The sequence below is a fragment of the Artemia franciscana genome, chromosome 10 (genome assembly GCF_032884065.1).
Source record: "Artemia franciscana chromosome 10, ASM3288406v1, whole genome shotgun sequence".
Classification (NCBI taxonomy): Eukaryota; Metazoa; Arthropoda; class Branchiopoda; order Anostraca; family Artemiidae; genus Artemia; species Artemia franciscana.
The window spans coordinates 25,701,338-25,722,579 of NC_088872.1; the positions used below are offsets into that span (position 1 = coordinate 25,701,338).

The 21,242-nt window shown below is 36.2% G+C and overlaps 2 protein-coding genes across 3 annotated transcripts in view; both read left to right on the forward strand.

Annotated features, from left to right (window-relative positions):
* LOC136031983 (transmembrane GTPase Marf-like) overlaps positions 1-21,242 on the forward strand; it is a 503,142-nt gene that overhangs the window by 37,083 nt on the left and 444,817 nt on the right. The gene's annotated exons all lie outside the window — the stretch shown is intronic.
* Positions 1-21,242, forward strand: part of LOC136031977 (alpha-1,3-mannosyl-glycoprotein 2-beta-N-acetylglucosaminyltransferase-like) — a 61,712-nt gene that overhangs the window by 34,776 nt on the left and 5,694 nt on the right. For both annotated transcript variants that reach the window (XM_065712011.1, XM_065712012.1), the window contains exons 7-8: positions 5,582-5,686; positions 10,891-10,981. In XM_065712011.1, the coding sequence (XP_065568083.1) occupies positions 5,582-5,686; positions 10,891-10,981 (196 nt within the window). The remainder of the gene's footprint in view (positions 1-5,581; positions 5,687-10,890; positions 10,982-21,242) is intronic.

Here is a 21,242-nt window from a genome sequence, read left to right on the forward strand (position 1 = left end):
AAGAATTTTTCATGAGTAAACAATGCATATATAACAGGATACTTGACTGAGAAAAACAGTTAATAAATGAAAGAATAGGAAAATATGCAAGATGGTCAAAGTAGAGGCTGTCCCAGGGGAATCACCCTGCACTCATAAAACACAAAGTAGCTCTAAATCCAAGATAAAAGAATGAAACCCAAAACGAACAGAAATTAAATAAACAATCATAGCAAACAAACATACAAAAGGTACCAATATAAATGAAGAAATCAAGCTTAAAACGAATACAAATCACTACAAAGATTGACTACTGCCTCCTTCACTAACTGTAAAAGTATAAAGATTTCTGCGACACTGGTGCTGTACCTACAGCTATATGTGTCTTAAAAAAACTAATAAAAAAAAAGTAATCTCGAAAAAAACTAATAAAATTAGGAAAAAAACTTGAAAAAAAACTAATAAAATTAGTGATTGAAAAAAAACTAATAAAATTAAACTGAACATTTGATACATAATGTCAATTGCTGAAAGCTCATTAGTTTAAAATTTTATTTTATTTCATTGTAATTTTCATCTTATTTTCAATCTTGTTATAAGTACAATACAAAAGAAAATATTGTGATATAATTCGTTTTAAGTAAAGCGCCAATTTCTTGATTCTTTATTTATTTTTTTACAGTAAAAAATTTTGTTTTCGTTTTAAGCTAGATTTCAAATTTAATTTAAGTTTTATTTTTTTAAGATTTATTTATTCATTTATAAGGTACCTGTGTATGTTTCTTTGCTATGAATGTTTTTTTAATTTCTGTTCGTTTTCGGTTTCATTTATTTTTTAATAGTAATTTCTGGTCGTTTTGAGTTTGAATTGCAATAGATTTTTATTTCTGCTGATGTAAGCTTAATATGTCCTTTACTTTTCTTTCTCAAAAACTTCTATTTCTGAATTTGATTTTTAAATTAATATTAATAAAACATTCAAGCCTTAGTGCCTCTATTATAGGTAATGCTATGGCGTTGCCACGGACATATTAATTATGACCAAAGGATTCTACCATATTTTACGATAATATATAGATATTTGCCAAAATTCCACTCTGAGACAACCAATCAATTTGTAACGGTCTGTAACCCTGGAGTTTTTGAGTTGAATGTTTTTAAAGTATGAAACAAAGAAAAGAAAGGATATAATTGAAATCAAATATAAATTAAATATATATAGATGCAAAAACTAGGATTTTGTCAGAAACAAAATGGATTTTTGTTTCGAGGAATTTGCTCATAGATGAGAAGAAACCTCTTTTCTTAGGTTCATATGTCATGTATAGCCAGTGTTGCCTTAGAATATTTTTACGTTTTTAAAGCCGATGGATATCGCATCATGGGTAGCATTACTGCTGTGTCTCAAGTGGATTTCAAGGATCCCAAATGAAGACAATATTTAAATTAGCTCATAATTAAAGAGGATCTACTGCAAGTCAAAGGGTCAAATCAAAGGGTAAGGAACAAAAAGAATAGTGAAGAAAATTAAAGGAACTGCCGAAGAAGATATAATGAAGGTGTTCGATCATCATTTTTTGATTTCAGACCCAAAGGATCTAGAAAAATGGTAGAACAAACTCCCGTTGGTAAAGTTTATAGCAGCAAAGGAAAAGAAGTCTTGAAATGTGTAGAAACTCTGGTAGCCGTTTTTCAAAATAAATTGAACGACGAGATGTTTCAGCAAGTGAATTTATCGGCAAGTGATTTTACTGCTAGTTTGCAGTAAAATGTGTTGGTATCTAATCTATATGGTTTCAGGTCCAAAGTGTGCCCGTGACTCATGTACGTTTTACTCAATTACCCCGCCAACTTTTTGGAAAATATGCATGGTGCACATGGTTAAAAGTGGAATCGTGCAAGGATTTTAAACCTTCATTATCGGAGATATAAGATCGGCCCATGACTCCTCTGATACTCCCCTCTCAGAGCAATTTTTTGTAGATTGATAATTTTTTGAACTGGAGTCACACAAGGATATTCAATTTTCATTTAGTAAACAAAAGTAGGCCAATGCTACCTCTTTTACTCTTCGTCTTTCCACTCTCACCAGCAACTTTTCAGCAGAAAATTAGACAGGATATTTATCACCAATCAGCCTGAAGTTTGTGGCGCAACTACCTTGAGCCAATGGGACTTGAGGATGATATGATGGTTTTCTGAGTTGTACTCTCCGTCTTCGACTTGTTACTCCTCTTCACGAAAGTCCTCGGATCCTCTTGAAACTAATGGGGTGAGTAATTTAATCAAGTGGATGGACAACCAAGTGAAATATATGTTCTTGACATTGTCCCTCGTCAGTAGTAATTGATATTCTAAAATTGTAATTTTGATCGTGGATGTGTATTGTACCTCTAAATAAAAAGAAGAAAAGAAAGGTTTCTTTTCTAAGACTACCTTAGAAAAAAAGACTCAGGAAAAATTGTTTTGATAACTAAATCAAATATTTGAAATGAATTTTATATACCCACCGAATTCGCCTATTCAATGAGGGACCCTTCGAATTGCCGCAACGGAGCTTTTCAAGTGATTTGAGCTTCTCTGTGGCGCTGATGGATCGAGTTCGAAATGTTTTTTTTTCTTATTAATGTTTCGATATTATTAAGCTTTTTGTAATTTTGTTATCTCAATATTATTTTTGAGAGAGTAATCAAAAATAGGAAAATATTTAGAAGGTGGGAAAGAGGGGGTGTACCGATCCCATTGTTGGTTACGATTATACTCACGTCTCCCTTGGAGTTGGTGTGATCTTTTCGATCCAAGTTTTACTTTTACAATCAGAGATAAGAATAAGAAAAGCAGAAATTGCAAGTATATTTAAAGATAGGTTAAGCTTGACAAAATTTGTTTTCACTAAGCATCGGCACTTTTTCTGTTTTTCGGAAAGTGGAAATAGATAATGACGGTTGTGAAAAAAAAGAAACTGATGCACTGTGGTTATTTACTGTTCCCTTTTTTGGCAAAACTGAAAAAAAAACTGTTTTAAAGAAAAACAACCTTTCTTTAACTATCTGCAGCATTCAAAATTAAGAAATTAGGATTCTCAGTATATTTGTGGTAAAAACATACAGCTAATGAACTGTTTCCCATCATCATTTTAGAGGAGGAAGTAGTTAGCGAGGTTGCATACGTAATTATTTTGGTAAAGTGATCAAAATGTTTTTACATCTCATTTATTTAAAAATTGTCCATTAATTGGACTTCGGAATAAAATGAGAAGAGAAGAAGGAAAAAAAGGCTAAGACTAAGAACGACGGTGTAGAGCCTCCTTTTAAAGATATTTGATTGAAAAAAGTAGCTCTTTTCCAAGAGAAGGTAAGGAGTGACGAAAACAAATATTAACCTTTAAATGAAGTCCCCCGTTTTCCTCAATTCCTGATCATTACGCCAAATACTTTCCTTAAAGCAGCATACCAGACTATTGTCAGGTATGCAACAATGCATTGGATATGTTTGTTAAATAGGAATTTTGTTTACTTATTTTTTTGTCACCTGTTTGTTATATTGCCTTTCAAAATATTTAGAATAACAGTTTTAATCTTGAAATAAATGAGCCGTTTAATCCTCGAAGTATTGTGCTAAAAAATGTATAATGACACATTTGCAAAATTTATGTTTTTAGTATGGATAAATGTGCAGACTTTTTTTTTTTGGGGGGGGGGGTAGGGGGTGTGTGGCAGCCTCGCTCTTATATATGATAATGTCTTCTCTTTTTGAGTTGTATTGGTACTCCTTTATTTCATTTGAGAAATCTTTCTTTTGATTTAGTTTTTTTTTCTAATATCATATTCGAATTTATCTGAAATATCAGAGGGATGCAGTAGCCTTTTCCTTCCCAATCTTCTGCTCTTCATGTTAATTTTTTTGGTTTTATAACAATGTTTGAGAGTCATTCGGTTGCATTTACTTTATGCAGTAAAAATAAGTATTTTCTTAATTTTACGGAGGCTTTTGTCCTTATAAAACACTCTTCCACGCAGGAATTCAACTTTATATCGCAATACTTCATGTAATGTTTAAAGGCTGCCATTTTTCAGCTACGTGACCGTATCTCCAACGTGAATATACGGAATGTGCAATATTCAGAGAGACGTTGTGCTCACTATTAAAGAACGCCGTTTGAAATGGTAGGGCCCTGTATTACGGAAACCGCCAGAGTACCTGCCTCGCCAAATACTTCTAGTTGAACCTATTAGCTACTGGAAGAAACGCCAAGGAGGACAGAGGAAGAACTGGTGGAACCTGGCCATGTCAGACCTTGAACCAATCGGGGGTTTCAGAAAATTCGGTCACAGATGGTCAACACAGTGACTCGCTTTTGCAGAACAGCTGGTAGAAGATCGAACATCATGGTCCAAGAAGGTCTCTAAGATCATCGATGCAAGGTGGAAACGCCTGATTCGCACCACAAGTACACAAGTACAAAGTACAATTTTTCATTGAAACCTACCATTTTTGCAAAATGGGGGAGTGCATAATTTGTAATAATTATGTTGCAAGAGTGGTCGATTCCTCCAAATAAAGTGAGGCTTAAGGGTAAATTCCCAGACCCTACAAACTGATCTGAAGGCAGATTAGGAAGATTTCTATGGAAAGTATTGCCTTGTGCTTTACATGTTTTTCTGAGTCCATTTTCCTCACAAAAAGATCCCCTTCCCTACTAATAATCAGCGTGTAATTATACAGAACTTATATATTGTTAGAATTTCTGTATGAACGGGGTATGTATAATAACCATTCATTTTGTATGAAGTGCATTACATTTTGGGACAAATGTGACACTGGATGGTAGCATGACCTTTGAAACTGGAAAACTGTCGGAATGGCTTTTTTGATGATTCTAAGCTCATTGGCTGTCAAATTTTTCACCCGATAGAATTCTAGTTCTTTTCTTTTTGTTAACTTCGAAGTTATCTATTGGAAATATTTTGTACAAGAATCTATCTTTTCAAGATTCTATCAAAAGGGGTAAATAAACACATTCTTCCCGTATAAATTTGATTTGTAAATCCTTCATTTAAGATTGAAACCCAAACTGAATAAAGCACACATATTTTGAATCAGTTTTAGATGGGAATATATATCAATGTATAGAAAAAAAAAGTAAAACGAGAAATTTTTTTTTTAGTGAAACGTTTCATGTTTTACCTGGCGTATGTCACGCCAACTTTTAGCGTAATAATTGTGACGTAGGAATGAGATTAGGCACTTTGTGCATGTTCTGAGCCGCCAAGATTATTGATTTGTTAGCTATTTAAAATACATTTCATGGTCCTAAAATAATGAGAAAAACTAGTTTTGGCCTTTTAGCCACCTTCAAAATGGGCTTTGTTATTTTTAATCAGTTTACGCATATGTAGTATAAATACCCTTTTCGGGCAATGTGAATTTCACGGTTCTCATTAAGAGGCATAAAAAGAACATTAAACTGAACGAGTAGAATGTTACCTATTGTTCAACAGACCGCTTTGCAGACCTCATTATTGTTCAAAGATGTCTTTTTTCCTGATCTAGACTTTGAACATGGCAGACTATGTATTCCCTGACCTTCTTTTGTTTCCAGCTTCTGGGATGACTGGATGAGATTACCAAATCAGCGTAAAGAACGTGCTTGTATAAGGCCAGAAGTGTCCAGAACAAAGACATTCGGAAAAATAGGTGTTAGTAAGTAAGTATGAAAGCATTTTTATTCACTTAATTACATGAGAGGGGTTGGAGGGAACTCCAGTAGTGAAGAAAAAAAAAGTTACATCAAAGAAGAAAGAGGGAAAATAAAAAGGAGGTGGAAACTGGTAAATTGTAAATATGTTACTGTATGATACTGAAGACCGACAAATCCTACCCTTTTTTAGGGATACTTTTGCTAGGGAGCAGAAGGGGGGGGGGGCAAGAGTTACACTGTAATGATAAGGGAAAATCTTCTTTTTTAACTTAATATTACATGTTGTGTATTAAATAAAAGATAAAGTTTCTCTGAATGTTGTATTTTTTCACGAGTTTTTAGTTACAAATTTGCTCCAAACCTTCATGTTAATGTAGGCTGATAAGTTTAGGCCTTGTGCATAAATATCCGCAGACCTTTGGGTGTAAAGGCACAGTTGCGTATGTCTATAGACCCCACATCAAGGAGCGATAAAGATAGGATGGTGCAACCAAAAATAATATGAGGTTAGGAATTTGTGTCGATCTCTACGTCTATCTTGATAGGTTATTAACTACGAAACACGACTGTTCAAAATCCATCGGCCGGAAATTTTGGCTGTTTCAAAAGATGACCTGTAAGGCTAGGAGTGACCTTCGCAATCTCTATCCCTTTCTCATTTGTCTTTTACTTCAGTCAGTAATTAAAATGTGTTTTTGGCAAGTAGTCCAGGAAGCGCAAAAAAAGAGCCTAACCCGGAACAAATTGCAAGAGAAATGGTTCTTTGACTACCCGACTCAGAAAAATGCTCTGATTCCGAATGTGCAAATTTTGCTTATCTAGCTGTTTCATATATATGTTTTTTTTAGGTTGAGGTTGATTTTGAGGGGTGCAATTTATGTTTCCATATATAGGCGTACAACAACGAAATTGATATCTAGAACAGGGTAATAGGTCATGGTGATTATGAAAATCACTTTAATTTGAACGTAAAACGAAAACTTGGGTTTTGAGGTTGAGGCGGATTTTAAGGAGGTGCAATTCGTGTTTCCCTATAAAGGCGTACAACAACAAAATTGATGTCTAGAATAGGGTACTACATCACGATGATTATGAAAATATCCTTTGTCTCAACGCAAAATTAAAACTTCAATTCAAATATGCCATCAGTTTCATAACCCTTTCGCGAAAGCTTATTCGTGGGAGAGCTAATTCCAGAGCTATACGAGGACACACACTGATTGACTGGACACTGAACACACGTCTCTTCACTAAGTTTTACGGCATTGATGATGGTGCTGATTCAGTATACACGGAAAACTATTCAGTGCCTCCGATGAGCTTATGGAGTTCTTCACTGTTCACCTAGGTACATTGGAAGGTCATACAGACATGCTAAGTATAGAGGAAAATCTGTCCCTGGCAGAAATCGTCAAGAAACTTTCTTCTCCTAAACAGTCACTTTCGGAAAGGTCGCGTACGGTGAAACTGTGGATACAATATATGGAAATGATAGACATACTGAGGAAGTTCGTCCAAGCAGAGGTAACGGAGAACTTCACCTTTAAGCAGTTGAAGCTACGTCGCCGTATTTCGCAGCGACAACTACTTCCTATATGCGAAGTCTGCCAGGGTGTACCTACAAAATATGGAACAGCTGGAAACTACCGATCTCGACGTGTTTGACTACTTTCAGAACGGGAGGTATGTTATCCACAGATCCGAAAAATTTTGGGCGGGTCTGTCGTCAGATCTGGTCATTGAGCAGGTCCTCAAGCGCTCGTTGATAACTAACGGTGGTCTTACAAGGGTAAGCGACATGAATGAGTTGCAGAGGCTGTCTTGGTTACTCTCAGCACCAACTTGTAGGGAAAATAATGTGTCGATGCTAACTTTTGCTAAGGTCCAATACGAGACGAGCGAACAACACAAAGAAGTTAGAGAGTCGAGGATTGAGCGCGACAACCATGACACTAGCAAGTTCCTTTGCTTTCGTACTGGGAATACCCCTTTTGCAAAAGACCCGAGCTTGCGAAACGTTACTTCTGGAGTTGAGGCTGATGAAAAAGTCAACGTTGACACAGCTAGATCCGTCGGACAAGAAACCATGGGTAGCACGACAGAGGAAAACGTCAACAAGTAAACATTCAAGAAAAGCCTGTGGCCGTAACGCTTGCTAATAAAATTGCACCAGTCATTAGCTGACAGTCAGTTTCGGTTGATACAGCATTGATATTTCAGCGGCTGGTGACAAATGCTGGAAAGAGTGACGATGATTTGAAGTCATACTTTAAGTATGAATTGTTTTCACCGCCTCCGTCACTTTTTGAAGCATACGGACTTCCATGAGTAGGCGATAAGCCTGTCTGCTTTCGTTGCAGAGCAGCAGCCAAAAACTGAAGATTTCGTCAAAGATTTCAGTGACAAGCATATAGTTCACGATGGTGTACTGTCTCAGCGAATCCAATGAGAAAAAGCTCAACTTATGATAGTATCTGCCAGAAGTACATTGACAACGCTGTACGGAAATATGGAATACAAAGGGCGTCGGTTGTTTTTGACGGATACGACCGAAAACCTCCAATCTAAGACATCTCCCATATGAAACTTAAAGGGACACGATCGTATCTGCAGGTCAATTTTAGCAGGAATATGGTGTGTTCTACAAAGAAAGAGGTGATCCTAAGCAATTTCAAGAATAAGTAAGCAGTCATAGCCATGACCAGTGAGTACCTGACCAAAGCTGGGTGTCAGGTATATCTGAGAAAGGTGAAAAGGTGCAAAAGGTGAAGCTGATCTTCTCATTGTTCTAACTGCAGTTCGATGTGATTCTTTTATGCCTACTGTCCTGGTTGGAGACGACACAGATCTGTTTATGCTTCTGTGTTATCACCCACAGACGATCTACCCACAGTAGCGATCTACTTTTACTCTGGACCTCGAGCTGGAATCTCAAAGAATAGAATTTGGGATATAAATGTATCCCAAAACCTTGTACCTCCTTAAATATCAAAGTTAGTTTCTTGGGTATATTCAGTATATTCAACACAATCCTTTACGTCCACGCCTTCCTTGGGTACAATTCAACGTATTTTGTGTTTTACTCCACAGTTTTATGTATTTTGTGGGTTATAAATAAATATTATATTATATTTATTATATGTATTTATTCTCGTGTCTATGGCATTGGTGAGTCAGCGTGACTACAGCTTCTGATAAAAAACAAAAGTTTCACGAATCTGATAAAGTTTTTAAGGACCCTTTATCCACCGAGAACGACATTTCAGGAGCTGGGGAGAAATTAATGATGCTTTTGTACAAGTGCCAATGCTCAATTTCAACCCTCGATCAGTTGCGTCATCTCAAGTTCATCGAGAAAGTTACAGCATCTGCATCGTATGTTGAGTTTAAAATTCCCCCTCCCATCAGTAGTGCTTACAGCTTGGGCACGAAAATAGCACGAAATATACTTGGGCCTGTGGAACTTGCAAGGGGCCAAGTTGTGCTAACTGGGTTACAACTGATTTTCTCCGGGTTGATGATCTGGAAGATAATGAATATCTATGAATATTGATATTTTTTTTTAATATTTTTTTGTACATTATCACATTTGTACATTATATAACTGAAAAAGTCGAAAATGTTTTAATCGTTAGTAAACCATCGAAATGGGTGACACTTGTCATTCTACATTAAGACTGGTTTCTATCAGATTCAGCATGGTTCAATACTTTTGGAATATTTAAATAAAAGTTCTAATTTTGTGTTCAAATAAAGGTGATTTTCAAAATCAACGTTATTTATTACTGTATTCCAGAGATCAATGTTGTTCTGGCACGTAAGCTTTTATATGGAAACACGAATTTCACCTCAAAATCAAGCTCAACCTGAAAAATCTAATTTTCAGTTTCACGTTCAAATAACGGTGGTTTTATAATCACCGTGATCTATAATACCCTATTCTAGACATCAATTTTGTTATTGTACCCCTTTGTAGGGAAACACGAATTTCACCTCCTTAAAATCATCCTCGACCTAAAAAAACCTAAGTTTTAATTTTACGTTCAAATAAAAGTGATTTTCATAATCACCGTGATCTATTACCCTGTTCTAGACATCAATTTTGTTGTTGTACGCCTATATATGGAAACATAAGTTGTACCCCTCAAAATCAACCTCAACCTAAAAAAGATATATATGAAACAGCTAGATAAGCAAACTTTGCACATTTGGAATCAGTGCATTTTTCTGAGTCGGGTAGTCAAAGAACCATTTCTTTTGCAATTTGTCTCGGATCAAGCCGTTCCCTTCCTGGACTAAAGTTCGGCTGGATTATAATTTCATTTAACGGCCCACGATCAATTTTCTGCTATTTTCTACCTCAGTTTTATTATATTTAGAATAGTGCGATTTGTTTTCACTCGATAGATATATCGTTCATAGTATTTAACCTTTGTTGTCAGCTAATCCAAATCTCAGGTGCTTGGCTGTCTGTTCAAACCAAAGCTTAGCACAGATCGTATTCTGCAATATTGCACCAGAAAGGAAATCTAATAAATCTAATATTGGTATCGTACTTGAGCAAATTATTCCATAATGTCATTTTATCGAATGGTGGCTTCAACTCTGAAACAAGCAATTGCTGGCATGTCTGTTCTAAATAGGAGTTTTATAGGCTTACATCTTTGTTTAAGCTTAGTGAATTTCATTTGACGTCATTTAATATGTCAATCTTCGAGATTTACAATGGTTCATACACCAAATAAATCGTTTATTTACGTCGCCGAAAAATTTCAATTCAGTAGCAGTCAGGATTTTGTGTCACTTATTAAATACCTCGTCAGACCTTTTGATTTATCGTTATCGAAACAGATGTTTGAAGAAGAAGAGAAAAAAGGGTTTGAACGAGCAATAATTGTAGTTGATGAATATTTGACAAATACAACTCCAGCAACAGAATAAAATCACGTTTAATAAAGACTATTTTTTTTGTTTTTTTTTTCTTTGCTCAGTACAACTATCTATTTTGTCTAAACTTTGGATGAAATTTAGCTTAATTTTGGCTGTAGTAAAATCTTATTGTGAATGGGCCTTAACGGAAACAATCCTTAGTTGTTGATTTTATCAAATAAAATTTAACAATGGAAAACAGTCCTCATTTTACGGATTGATTTAATCTTTTGGATTTTGATCTTGAGTGTATAAATGTTGTGTCATGTTTTTTTTTTCAGCGGTCTCTTTTTCGAGAATCATTTGAAGCATATCAAGCTGAACGAAAAAACTGTTGCGTTTGGCTCCTTAGATCTCTCTTACCTGTTGAAGGTAGTATTCTTTCATTATTATGTTTTTCTTTCGTATCCTCTTTTTTTCTGAAGTAAACTCACGAAATATCACGCTGTACTGACCGACGGAAAAAATTAGGCCAGCACACTCCATTTAATGTATAATAATACAGACATATCATCTTTAATTAAGGGTAAATGTTTAAGATTTATTATTCCGGTCCCCTCCCTGTACACAATGGGGCACCCCAAGGTACTCTCCTAGGTCTCAAACTTAGATATGACAGTAGACATCTCTAAATCAATGATAATGCCAATATGATTTCTTAAAACCACACCCCGTTGTCTTAACCCTATCCTCCTATATATTTTCGTGTCTCCCTTTAGATTACTTGGCGTCATAATTTCTTTTAATTTAAAGTGTGATATATGTATTAAAGATAGTATCCATAGAGCTAATGTGTCTTTTCCGCCTTAAGCTCCTAAATAAATTTGTTGTCCCCCTTCCAATTCTTTAAGGATTTATGCTTCTTTTGTCCACCCGCATCTTGAATATGCTTGTCCAGTTTGGCACCCTGGCATCTCCCGTTTAGAATAAGAAAAAGTTGAATCGATCCCAAGAAGAGCCCTGTGAGAAATTTTAGCTTTTGAAAAAAAGCTAAGGTTCCGTGCTCTTTTCTTAAATAAAAAAAAAAGCTAGGTTGGAAACACTTGACCGCAGGAGAGTTTTGCTGTGTCTTAGATTTGCAAAAAAAATGCAATAGTAAACCCTCGCACAGAAAATATTTTCCCCAATATATACTTCCCAACCAGATTCCGACCACCTCATGTTGTTTATGAACCGATTCCTATCTTGTGTCCCATTCACTGCTTTACCTCCAGATGTAAAGAATTTAAAGATTTTTCCCCTTTATTACGGAAAAAATCAACAAAATATCCCGGTAGTTTTCCCATTTCTAATTTCTTCGTACTGGTTTTGCCCAAGTTTTGTATTTTGTTCGCCTGTTCCCTCCCCTCTTTTTTATATGTCCCTTAAAAAAATTATCGTATAATTATCTAGCTCTTTTTAGCTTTATCAGTTGTCTACCTTTTCAACTTATCTGACCTTGCATTTTAATTGATATGAAATTACTTTGACTTAGGAATGATTTTCATTCTGTTATTTTTGGTTTCTCATTGTTTGCCAGTGTTTCAGTTTTTTATGATATATATATATATATATATATATATATATATATATATATATATATATATATATATATATATATATATATATATATATTTTTATATATATATATATATCTATATATATAAAAATAAGTTGTCTGTCTGTGGATCAGGTGACGTCATGTTTCTGTGTTGACTGACGTCATGAAATTAGTTGTCGTCATTTTTGCTATGACGGTGACGTCATTAATGGTATTTAAGACATGCGTTCACGGAAAAGTGTTTAATTGTAAAATGACTGAAGAACCTACAATGGCAACAGCCGAGGAAGCTGCTCAAAGAGTCTATGCCAAAAAACTTGCTGCTGATAGAGAAAGTAAGAAAAGAAAGCGTTCCGAGGAATCACAAGAACAGCAAGAAAACAGGCTTGCGGCTAAAGAACGCAAAACCGCGCAGTTAGATGAAAATCCACCTGGACAGCGAGAGTCAAAACATATCAAAACTGAAAATGGTAGCGATGATGATTGGGTTTGGGATTTTGACTTGGATAAGGTCATCAATGCCTACCAGATTTAAGTAAAAAAAACAAAGGTTCGTCGATATGTACTTCATAGTGACGCTGAAAAATAAAGAAGAAAAAGAAAAATGAAAAAAGAAAAAAGGTAAAAAACTAAAAAAAAACTAAAAAGAAAAAACACTCAAAGAGAAATTACAGACCGGGACACAAATGACGACCGAGACAGAGGGAATATAAGTGACGACCGGGAACCTCAAAGAGAAATTACAGACTGGGACACCTGGACACAAATCACGACCGGGACACAGGGAATATAAATGACGACCGGGACACAGGGACACAACTACAACGGGGACGCCGGGGGCACAGGCGGGATATATAAATGACGACCGGGACACAGGGGTTGTTCGAATAGAAATTACAGACCGGGACACCTGGACACAAATGACGACCGGGACACCGGGACACAGGGAATATAAATGACGACCGGGACACTCAAAGAGAAATTACAAACTGGGACACCGGGACACAAATGACGACCGGGACACAGGGAATATAAATGACGACCGGGACACAGGGACACATCATTAGAATAATGAGGTATAGATCTGAATACGGATTGTTTTTCCCATGGACAATTATATGTTGCACGTTCAAGAGTCAGTAAACCTGACAATCTATTTATATGCACAGACAATGGGACAGCGGAGAATGTTGTATATTCGCATGTTTTACGTAGTTAAAAACATATATTTATATCTATCTCTATTCACAGGTGGGACTCAGGGACACAACTAATATGGCGCGTAACTAATATGGCGCGTAACGACTTACGCGCGTGGGGGGGCTTGGGGGGGCGCGAAGCGCCCCACCAACTAGGTGTTGGGGTGGTGCGAAGCGCCACCCCAACAGCTACTATATATATATATATATATATATATATATATATATATATATATATATATATATATATATATATATATATATATATATATATATATATATATATATATATATATATATATATATATATATATATATATATATATATATATATATATATATATATATATATATATATATATATATGTATATATATATATATGTATATATATATATATATATATATATATATATATATACCCCAACAGCTAGTATATATATATTTATATATATAAAGATTTATATATATACTAGCTGTTGGGGTGGCGCTTCGCGCCACCCCAACACCTAGTGGGTGGGGCGCCTCGCGCCCCCCAAAGCCCCCCCCGCGCGCGTAAGTCGTTACGCGCCATATTAGTTACGTGCCATTGTAGTTGTGTCCCTGTGTCCCACCTGTGAATATAGATAGATTTATATATGTGTTTCAAACTACGTAAAAATTGCGAATATACAACATTCTTGGCTTTCCCATTGTCTGTCCATATACAAAGCCGAATGTACTAATAATGACGTCATGTGCAAACGCTCATTTTACAAACAAACAAACATGCATACACACAACTCGTTTTTATATAGATACATAGATAGATAGATACAATACAAATTAACTACGTAAAACTTGTGAATATACAACAGTCTTCGCTGTCCCATTGTCTGTGCGTATAAATAGATTGTCAGGTTTACCGACCCTCAAAGATGCAACATACAATTGTACATTGGTAAAGCAATCTGTATTAAGATCTATACCGCATTTTTCTAGTGATTGCCCTTGAGCTTTGTTGATGGTGGTTGCAAATGCTAATCGAATTGGGAATTGCAATCTTTTAAATTGAAAAAGCAGATCCGTTGGAATCATGGGAATGCGAGGAATAAGAACAGCCTCACCCTCATAAGGCCCTGTCAAGATTGTGGCCTCTATTAGGTTTTCCATTGTTTTTTTTTACGGCAAGTCGCGTGCCATTGCAAAGCTTTGGTGGGTTGATATTTCTTAAAAGTATTATTGGTACGCCTATTTTTAGTTGTAGCACGTGTGGTGGAAACCCTGAAGGATCTATGGAATTTAAAAATTCAGATGGATAATTAACCGCTTCATTTGGTTCCAAAATACAAATTAACTGCGTAAAACTTGCGAATATACAACATTCTTCGCTGTCCAATTGTCGCTGCATATAAATAGATTGTCATGGGAAAAATCATACATTTGTCCATGGGAAAAACAATCAGTATTAAGATCTATACCACATTTTTCTAATGATTGACCTTGAGCTTTGTTAATGGTGATTGCAAATACTAATCGAATTGGGAATTACAATCTTTTAAATTGAAAAGGCAGATCCGTTGGAATCATGGGAATGCGAGGAATAAGAACAGCCTCACCCTCAAAAGGCCCTGTCAAGATTGTGGCCTCTATTAGGTTTTCCATTGTTTTTTTACGGCAAGTCGACTGCCATTGCTAAGCTTTGGTTGGTTTATATTTCTTAAAAGTATTATTGGTACGCCTATTTTTAGTTGTAGCACGTATGGTGGAAACCCTGAAAGATCTATGGAATTTAAAAATTCAGATGGATAATTAACCGCTTCATTTGGTTCCAAAACTGTGTCGACTGACTTGTAAAGGACTGCCTGGTCTCGAATCTTGGTCAAAACAATTTTGTTGATTTCGTGGACGTCTATATTTTTGGGTGCGAGAATCGCTCTTTCACTTAGCCATTTATTATTTTTATAATTTTTTAGAATATTCGGAAATACTTTTTCAATCAATTCATTTTTGGAATGCAAGTTCAGAGGCAATTTCAAAGCGGAATGAGCAGTTCTTCCACCAGGCAGCAATGTTGCGGCTGTTCCGGACGACGCAATTGCCAACGCTATATCATTTTTTGATCGAATTGATGCCAGAATCAGTTTTATCACAAACGTTTCACCAGTACCTCCTGGCGCATCCAAAAAGAAAATTTCTCCAACGTTGTTATCGACACAATGCATTATCGTATCATAAATGTCTTTTTGTTCCGACATTAACTTGGAAATGTTATTTTGTACATACGACAATAGATCACTCGTACTGTAACTTTGTTCACGATCCAATTCTACACATGTCGAAACAGCAGCGATACGGTTAGGTGAAGGCATTCCCAAATCCTGAAGAGGTTTGTTTGCCATACGTACGCACAAATCTTCTATAACAACTAAAGTGTAGTTATAAATTTCTGATGTAAAATCAAAAGTCATATCTGACGTCTCTAACTGTTTTCGATGGAGTATATCTTCGGACATTTTTGACTTATATTTTTCCCATAACTCTGTAGGAGCTGATGGAGAGCAAGTTGTTAAAATGATGCCAAACAATGCACGAATTTGACTTGGGGTTGACGTTTCGCACGCGTCATTGATGCAGTTATCCCAGTGTTGGTCATTCTCCAATAAATTCAGAGCTTGGCATGCACTACGGTAAGTGTCATGTATAGTACCATTTACAGTCCTCAAATACTCAAAGGATGTCGGACCGGGTACATTCACCAAAAGCAGGCGTAGAAAGAAGCATTCATGTTGATTGGGGTGAACGGTGTAGAGTCTTCCTATCGTGGTATCTTTGAAGATGGTAGGTTGGCCGTCGACTGACTTACCCTGTTTTCGACGTTCAAATACTTTATTTTTAGTATTCCACGTGTAATACGAAGGCACTTCAGTATACAGCAGTTTTTTTTGCAAAAGAATCATTTTTGCAAAGCGAAAAAAAAAGCTGTTAATGTTGTATCCGGTGGATTCAGGACTCTTTGTTGCACGTTGGTTTCCGTGAAATAAACACGTTGACCATTCTGTAAATGTACCGCTAAGTGAACAACAGCTGGACTACGTTCATGTATCGGAAATGAAAGAATTCGCCAAACAGCTTCATTACTGCTTATGTATCTTCCAGCCTGATATTGTACGATTTCATCGAAATCTTTGATTTCGGGCTGCAAGCCAAAAACTGCCATGTCACTGCCTTTGTTGACGTATTTACATATGTTTTTGATTGCCTTTACGGAGTTACAGTATTCAACGTTTATGTGTGCATTAAATGTTTTTGATAATAATGGGGAATATGGAACAACCCACTGGTTATCTACTTCGATGGTGGTACCGTTACGCTTCTTTATTATTGCTTTTTTACCGCCATCTTCAGTAGATCTTCTATATTGTGGGTAACCATCATTGCCAGTAATTGTGTTCGATACTAAAAGTCGAGGATATTGCTTTGTGCACCTTCCTTTGGCCATGCATGGTGAATTTTCGTTCAGTGCACCGCAAGGTCCATGTATCATATTTTTTACAATAATGTCATGTAACCCCTTATCGACATTTTTATCAGGTATTTCAGCGGAAATCACATCATCAATTTCGTTCGAAGTAATTTTTTTATGTAGCCAGATTAGTATATGTGCGTGTGGCAATCCTCGTTTTTGCCATTCCACTGAGTACATCCAGCATCGCACTGACCCAAACACTTCAAGTTTTACAATGTAGTTTATCAGTGATTTCAACTTTTGCCGGAAGACACGGGCCGTAATGTCATGCCTATGAACCGCCGATTGTCCTTGAAGTAAAAGCTGCAGTAACTCGTCCCAAGATTGATAACATGTAAATGTAATAAATAAATCTGGACGACCATAGAGACGAACATACGCAATAGCATCTTGAGCATATTCATGCATATGACGGGGACTGCCAGCATATGACGAAGGTAAAATTGTTAATCTTCCAACGTTTGTGGTATTACCGTCATTTATAACTGCATCTCGCAAATGAATGTATTGTTCAGAGCGGAGCTTGGTCTGATTCAGGCGGATATATAGCAAACGTTCTGATTCAATTTTAGCATACATATCAACGACGAATTGGTGAAACAATTCACGGCATTTTAAAATATAATTTTCTTCATCCTGCCGAATCATTAGTCTATAGGAATAATAATGCATTGCACTGCATTTCTTATTCATTTCTTTGTTAGTGGCTGGATTCATCAATTTAATATTAAAGTGATAGCCGTCGGCTCCATCCCAAAAAATGATAGGATATTGTAGGGCATCGTAGCATCGATGAGTTTCAGTAATTCTTATCAACTGAGCGTTTCGCTTATGAAGAATAATATCTCGAGGCTAAAAATTATCACCGACCATAACGATTGCCACTTCGTCGATAGTTGGAGCATTGTATCTACGCACATGTTGGCCAGGAGGCGTTTTGTCAGCGGAAATAACAATTTTATGCGTATCAGTAGGCATCAAATCGATGGCTGTTTTGAACAGACGCACTAAATTATTATTTTCGTGGAAAAGATGTTGCAATTGGGAAACGATTGTCCTTTCAACGTTGGGAGAAATTTTGCAACGTGCATTCAATTCAGAATTTCTATCACTGATGAAGTACAATTGTAAAAATTTATGATTCTCGCCTGAGAATGGTAGAAGGGACCCTGCTCTATGATAAATTTGCCCTTTTACTTTGAAAGTAGACATAAATTGATCTGGATTTTCGATTTGGGCTCCAAACGACGTCATTTGGAAACGTGAGTTGTATTTTCTGATTTTTGACAAAAAACGCTTAGATTCTGACGTAGTTCCAGTAAGGAAAGTCTTCAATGGCTCTGGTGGTGCAGCCAATAGAGGAAGTTTAACTTTTCCTGAGGCGCAACACATTCCCATTGTTTCACCATTGAATTTCAAGGCCTTGCAATAGGGACAAATTTTAGACATTGTCCCGATTTGAACACATCTACTCAAGCTATAATCATCGACTGGGTTGTACCTGAATGCCAGGCGATAACTTTCAGGTTGCTCTGATTCCTCGGCACGCTTTCTTTTCTTACTTTCTCTATCAGCAGCAAGCCTGATTTCTTGCTGTTCTTGTGATTCCTCGGCACGCTTTCTTTTCTTACTTTCTCTATCAGCAGCAAGCCTGATTTCTTGCTGTTCTTGTAATTCCTCGGCACGCCTTCTTTTTTCACTTTCTCTTTTAGCAGCAAGTCTGCTTCCGCGTTGCTCTGGTGGTTCCTCGGCACGCTTTCTGTTCTTTCTTTCTCTATCAGCCTCAAGCCTGTTTCCTTGCTGTTCTTTTGATTCCTCGGCACGCTTTCTGTTCTTTCTTTCTCTATCAGCCTCAAGCCTGTTTCCTTGCTGTTCTTTTGATTCCTCGGCACGCCTTCTTTTTTCACTTTCTCTATTAGCAGCAAGTCTGCTTTCGCGTTGCTCTGGTAGTTCCTCGGCACGCTTTCTTTTCTGACTTTCTCTATCAATAGCAAGTTTTTTGGAATAGACTCTTTGAGCATCTTCATCGGCTTTTGCCATTGTAAGTTCATCAGTCATTGTAAACTTAAACATTAATAGATTTCTACGTGGACATATGTCTTAAATATCTTGAATGACGTCACCGTCAAAGCAAAAATGACGACAACTAATTTCATGACGTCAGTCAACACAGAAACATGACGTCACCTGATCCACAGACAGACACACAGACAGACAACTTATTTTTATATATATAGAAGATATATATATATATATATATATATATATATATATATATATATATATATATATATATATATATATATATATAAAAACTATTTTAAGACCACTTTTCATCTTTTTGTTTCTTTCGTCTTTCCCCAATCTAGATTGTAGCATCCACATCTTTTCAGATTTTTTTTAAAATAGTATCTATAAACTAATTTTTGGTTTTCATGTAGCTTTCACCTTTTTATTTTGGTTAAAGTAAAATTTAAGGTGTACATCCTAGCTGCGTCTTTTTATTTTGTTTGTATGCATAACCAAAGATTCAGGCTCCATAACCAATATGTCATTCTGATAGTCTGTAGTCAAGACATTTGCCGAGTGCAATGCGTTTTCAAGCTGAAAAATTAACCTGGTTGTGAGGCATAAAAGTAAAAGCACTGCTAAAAATTGAAACCAGCCATAGAAATTACCCCTATAGAAAGGAAATGAAGCCTCAATTTCCCCCTTCTCTAAACTACACATTGCGTTTTTGTCACAATTTAATTTTAGTCTTAACAATAAATGTTTTAACTTTTTTTCAATTATTTAAAGGCATAAAACGAACACGACGCTTTTAGCTATCTACCTACTCCATTTGTTACATTCTGATGGGCTTTCTGTTATACGCTAGCTAAACTTCAGGCTAAACTGTTGACAGAAGGGGAGGCTAAGGGTGGTGGCCTCCTCCCATTCATGCTGATTTCTGTTCGATTTAAATTTTAACTTGGCTCTTTACTTTCATATGATGAAATTTATTATTTTTCAATTAATTTCCGTGTGCTTTTAATTTATTTGCATTGGGGAAGTTATAGACTATAGGATACATTATTTTATGAATGGAATATAGCATAATGTGAGAATATGCCCTTGGAAACTGGCTGAACTTTATGAGCCCTCGTAATGCATTAAGCGGAATCAGTATCTCATAATCTTATGACATTTAGGATATTATTGAACCAAAATTGTTGTTTCGTGGTACAAAACGGTAGAAAATAGTTGTTTATTGAGAAAGAATTTTTTTTGCCGCTACTGCTGTTGCTTAAAAAGGTTATGTTCCATTTGAATTGACATTTTGCATTTGTTGCATTTGTTCTGTATTTGTTGTATGGGCGACAAGCTTGCTACTTGTTCCTGTAAAAACAACCAGCAACTGAAACGTCGATTCGACGACCTATGCGCCAGCAATGGCTCTGGAGGGTCTTTATCCTTTTTTTATTTGTTGTATGACTCTTCTAGTGACGCGGCCATTGCTGAATAACAGAGAAAAAGTGAACTTTTAGGTTTTACTCTTTCAGTTTCTAGACCGTTGGGTCTTTGGGTGATATTCCCTACCTTGTGCATACTGTTCAGCTTTGCACATTAATTTAATTTTTCATTTTGAGCTGAAAATCTTTACAATAAAAGCAGAGCTACAACTTACTCAGCTTGATCTGAAGGGCTTCTAGTGGAAAGTTGAGAATTTGGGTCTTATAATCCCCTTTTTAGGCCTCTGCATTCCCCTCTCCCTCCAGGTCTTCTGCAGAATGATCTACTAACTCCCGTCTTCATACAAGAAGGTGTGCTACTACATAAGAGTATTCGTGAATGAATGCAATTTCCAATGAAGCATTTTTTCTAGTTGAAGTTTTGGAATTGTCGGCTATAATAATGCTTACTTTTATGCGGACGTGTACGTTCAGGGACAGAATGCTGTGCTCCACGCCCAGAACTGCGAGGTTATGTACAATGATTTTTGATTGTTTTAGACTGATTAGCTATCTCCGAATTTTCGCTTGATAGCATTTTGACCTTGTTACAGGAAAAATATTAGTTTTGCAGCACAAAACATTTGAACCGACACCTTGCTGTAGGGCGGTAGTTTTTTTTTTCATTCAAGAAGGTAACTTCGAAGACCACACTGCCTTTCCATGACGAAAGTAAAACAGTTCAAAATAGGGATGATATTTCACTGTCAATAAAAAGGTATCATCCCTATTTTGAACTGTTTTACTTTATTCAAGAAGGGTGTTAGAAATCAAAATTCGTATTCGAATGGGCCCCCCTCTCCCATTCTAGGGTTCAATGACCGTTGACTCGATGCAAAGACCTCTTGAAAAAAAGTATTCTTGACCTTCTGTGAGAATACGATATAGGTGAAAAAT